Here is a 4,173-nt window from a genome sequence, read left to right as displayed (position 1 = left end):
TTTTTTTTTTTTAAACTCTCTCTCTTTCCTCACCTGGTGCTGGCCTTTTCCCTATTAATAAACAGTTCAAGGCTGGCTGTGGCCATTTTAAGCTGTTTGTTTGTAGTGTAGTAGTTATGAATTGGGCCCCCAAGCCCAAGGCCGGCAGCTCAAACCCTAGAAAGACTAGGCTCCCTGCTCCTGCAAAGATTCACAGCCCCAGAGATCCTGCGCAGGGTCACTAGGAGCTGGAATTGACTCCCAGGCACTCCCAGTGGCTGCTTTTTTTGGAAGGAGATTGCCAGACTTTCTAATAGCAAACTTACAGTATATGTATATATATTTTTAGTTGAAATTCAAATTTCACTGTATGACCTAGTTTCTTAGTGCTTTTGTAACAGAAATTCATTTTCTCACAGTTCAAGGGACAAGAAGCCACAGTTCAAGGGACAAGAAGCCACAGTTCAAGGCACTGACTCTAGAAGCCTTTCCTCAGCGTCTGCAGCCCTGCTGTCCCTGACTCCTTGGCAATCTTCATGTGGAGTCTGTCTCTCCACCATTTGTACTTCTCTCTAGGTGCCTAAACTGCTTTTTTTATATCTCCATGTGAGATACGTTTAGGACACACTGCACTGATATAGCCTCATTAACATAACAAAAGCTAATCAGCATTCATTCATTCATCCCACAAACCTTTCCTGAGCTTTTACATTGAGCCCATCTTTCCAGGCACTGGGATCATCAGTGAACAGGGTGGAAATCTGTGCTTTTGTGGAGCTGAAATTCTGTTGGGGAGAAAAAGATAAACAAGAGAATCTAACAAAGTATGCCTGTGTTGAATTCTAAGGGGAACCAGGAAGGAAAATGCTAGCACAGTAGAGGAAAAACGAAGAGTTAGGATAGGTTTCATGATGTCTGCCTCAATCTTTAGCCGAGGTTGTCTGGGGGGCTGTTCCAGGTGAGGGCGCAGCACCTGCAAAGGTCCCCGGGTGGGGCTGTACCCAGGGTACTGAAGAACTATAAACAGGCCGCACCTGTCTTGGTCCCCGCTTGTCCCCATCGTCGCCCCGTGGCTGGCACCATTAGTTCTTGGAGGAGGTTTGGGTTGGGTGCTACCCAGGCCCGCGTCCTGATCTCCCGCCTCCACATGGACCTGGGACGCCAGTTCTCCGTGGATCGCCTGCCCACGGTCGTGGTGCTCAAACCCGGAGGTGATGTGCTCACACGAGACGCTGTGGACGAGATTCGCCGCCTGGGCCCCGCTTGCTTCACCAAATGGCAGGAGGCGGCGGAGTTGCTGGACCGCAGTTTCCTGCAACCCGAGGACCTGGACGACCCAACTCCACGCAGCCTCACCGACCCGCTTCGGCGCCACAAGTACCGCGTAGACGCGGAGCCTCAAAGCGGTCCTGGGGGCGGAGCCGGGGGAGAGGGCGGGGTCAGGGGCTGTTCTGAGACCCTTGGACTAGGGGTGGGCGGGGCTGGGGATTTTAAAAATATTCCCTATGAGGGCGGGTGAGAGGGGGGTGGCTTTTTCCAGTTGCGGGGTGGGGCGGGGTGAAGAATCGATGATGACACACCCCCCAGAAGGGCGGAGCCGAGGGGTGGATCCCAGTCTCCTAGAGTGAAAGGGCGGAACAGGAGAGGGCCGAATCTGAAGAGATCGGGGTTCGGTTCTAAGGGTCGCAGATCCCAGGACACGGCCATGACAGGGTGAAAGAGGGCATCCGTTTTGAGCTCACCCCCAGGAGCGGGAGGGGTCGGGGAGTGTTCTGAATCTCTAGAGGGAGAGAGAGGGATGGGGGGATTCTCTGATGAGACCCCCCTCCAAAGAAGTCCCGGGAGAGATGGGAGAGATAGAACGGGGTGGGAAGGGGATCTGCATTGAGAGTCCCCCAGGTGGGGTAGGGACTAGGGCTGTGAAGCCAGGTGCGCTTTTCCTGGGTCTCTGGAAATATTTGAGGCATAGGGAACAGGGGTTATTAATGGTGTGAATATAAACGTGAAATTAAATCTCACTCTGCGTCAACGTCATTGTTTGCGAAATTAATTGTCTGCTAAATTTAACCCTCAAGGAGCTCTGGTAGCGTAGTGGTTACGAATCGGGCTGCTAACGTCAAGGTTGGCAGTTCGAAACTGCCAGCCATTTCTCGGGAGAAAGATGCGGCTTTCTGCTTCCATAAAGATTTACAGCCTCGGAAACCCTGTACAGGGTCACTATGAGTCAGAACTGACTCCACGGTACTTAACAAGTTTGACCCTCATCCTGGGTTGAGTGGAGAGTCAGTGAAAAAGAGGAAGACCCTCAAAGAGATGGGTTGACCCAGTGGCAGCAACCATTGTGAGGACAGCGCAGGACTGGGCAGTGTTTTCCTCTGACGTATAAGGGGTAGTTAGGAGTTGAACTGACTCCACAGCACCTAACAAGAAGTTTGCACTGAATACCTGGGTTCAGCCCTGCCTTCTCTCATAGTGTAATTTAACCCATCTGAGGCTCAGTTTCCCCTTCCATAAAATGAAATCATCCTAGATACACCTCTTCCGGTTGTTTAGACTAATTAATGAATGAATACGTGCTGAGTTCAGAACAGTGATTTAGCACATAACATCTAACCGCCCAGGTTGGTGGTTCAAACACACCAGCTGTTCCTCAGAAGCCCCTTAGAGCATCATTATGCGTCAAAACCAGCTTGACGGCCCTAACAACAACATTATTTTAATAAAAAATCCTTTTCCTTTAGACTAATTGGAGGAGACTATTAAAAGTACCGTGGACCGCCAAAAGAACAAATCTGTGTTGGAAGAAGTACAGCCAGAATGCTCCTTGGAAGCCAGGATGGCCAAACTTCATCTCTCATACGTTGGACATGTCAGGATGGACCAGTACCTGAAGAAGGAGATCATATTTGGTAAAGTGGAGGGTCGAAGAAAAAGAGGAAGACCCCCCTCCAATGAGATGGATTGGCACAGTGGCAACAGCAGTGGGCTCAAACATAGTAACAATTGTGAGGATGATACAGGACCAGACAGTGTTTTGTTCTGTTTTGCAGAGCATTGCTATGAATCGGTACCTACTCAATGGCACCTAACAACAACAACAACAACAAATTGGCTGTTTTTCAATAGTGCCACTAGGGTTAGGGTCACTTAATGCCATAACTCATGGCGTCACCCCCCCCTCCCCCATTGAGGACCTCTTCCCATACCACACCATACAGAATCCATCTTGTGTTGAATACTGTATAGAGTTTCCAAGGAGCAGCTAGTGGGTTTGAACCACTGAATTTGTGATTAGCAGTCCAATGCTTATCCTACAGCACCATCCCAGGACTCCACACAGAATCCTCGGCAATGATTGTTATCAATTTTAATCATAGAATCATACGTAATAAATATAGTTATAAATTGCTTAAATGTTTCTTTGATTATATGAATCTGGCAACAAAGTTTTCATGTTTGTAATTCTACATTGAATCATAGTATTATTAGTTATAATATTATTAATAACTGAGTGGAAGACTTTTTAAAAAAATTTCTCCTTTTTTCCCTTGAATTACTACTTCATTCTCATACAACATTATTTGGTATAGGTTCAAAATGCTACTTACCACAAAATTATAGCGAGGATATCAGAAAACCAGTGACTACAACAACACTGGCAGCAACAGCAGATACTTCCAGGACATGTAGACCAAACCACATGAGTATGAGTTGTCATTATAATTGCATAACAATGACCGCTTTGACCTGAATGAATTGTTGTTAGGTGCCCTCTCTCTGGCTCCAACTCCCAAAACACTATCTATTTTGTTATGTTTCAGCCCATTGTTGCTGCCAAAGTGTCAATCTGTCTTGTTGTGGGGGTCTCCTCTTTTTTTGTTGACCCTCCAATTTACCAAGCATGATGTCCTTCTCCAGGGACTGGTCCCTCCTGACATTATGTCCAAAGTATGAGAGATGAAGTCTTACTATCCCCGCTTCTAAGGAACATTCTGGTTGTACGTCGTCCAAGACAGATTTGTTTGTTCTAGAAGTCCATGATACTTTCAATATTCTTCTCCAACACCATACATAGTTCAAATGTACTGGGTTTTCTACAGTCTTCCTTATTCATTGTACAACTTTCACATGCATGTTGTTGTTGGTGGTGCCAAAGAGTCGGTACCGACTCATAGAGACTCTATGTACAACAGA

The 4,173-nt window shown here is 47.2% G+C and overlaps 1 protein-coding gene across 1 annotated transcript in view; it reads left to right on the top strand.

The window, feature by feature from the left end:
- The window catches only part of NXNL1 (nucleoredoxin-like 1), a 15,437-nt gene extending 13,939 nt beyond the window's left edge, over nucleotides 1-1,498 (top strand). Inside the window, 1 exon segment of the mRNA XM_006876322.1 lies at nucleotides 1,127-1,498. Within this exon segment, the coding sequence (XP_006876384.1) occupies nucleotides 1,127-1,498 (372 nt within the window).
- Nucleotides 1,499-4,173: the final 2,675 nt, after the last annotated feature.

Source organism: Chrysochloris asiatica, unplaced genomic scaffold (genome assembly GCF_000296735.1).
Source record: "Chrysochloris asiatica unplaced genomic scaffold, ChrAsi1.0 scaffold00374, whole genome shotgun sequence".
Lineage (NCBI taxonomy): Eukaryota > Metazoa > Chordata > Mammalia > Afrosoricida > Chrysochloridae > Chrysochloris > Chrysochloris asiatica.
Note: the sequence above shows the minus strand (reverse complement) of the source record. Positions and strands in the feature narration are given on the sequence as shown.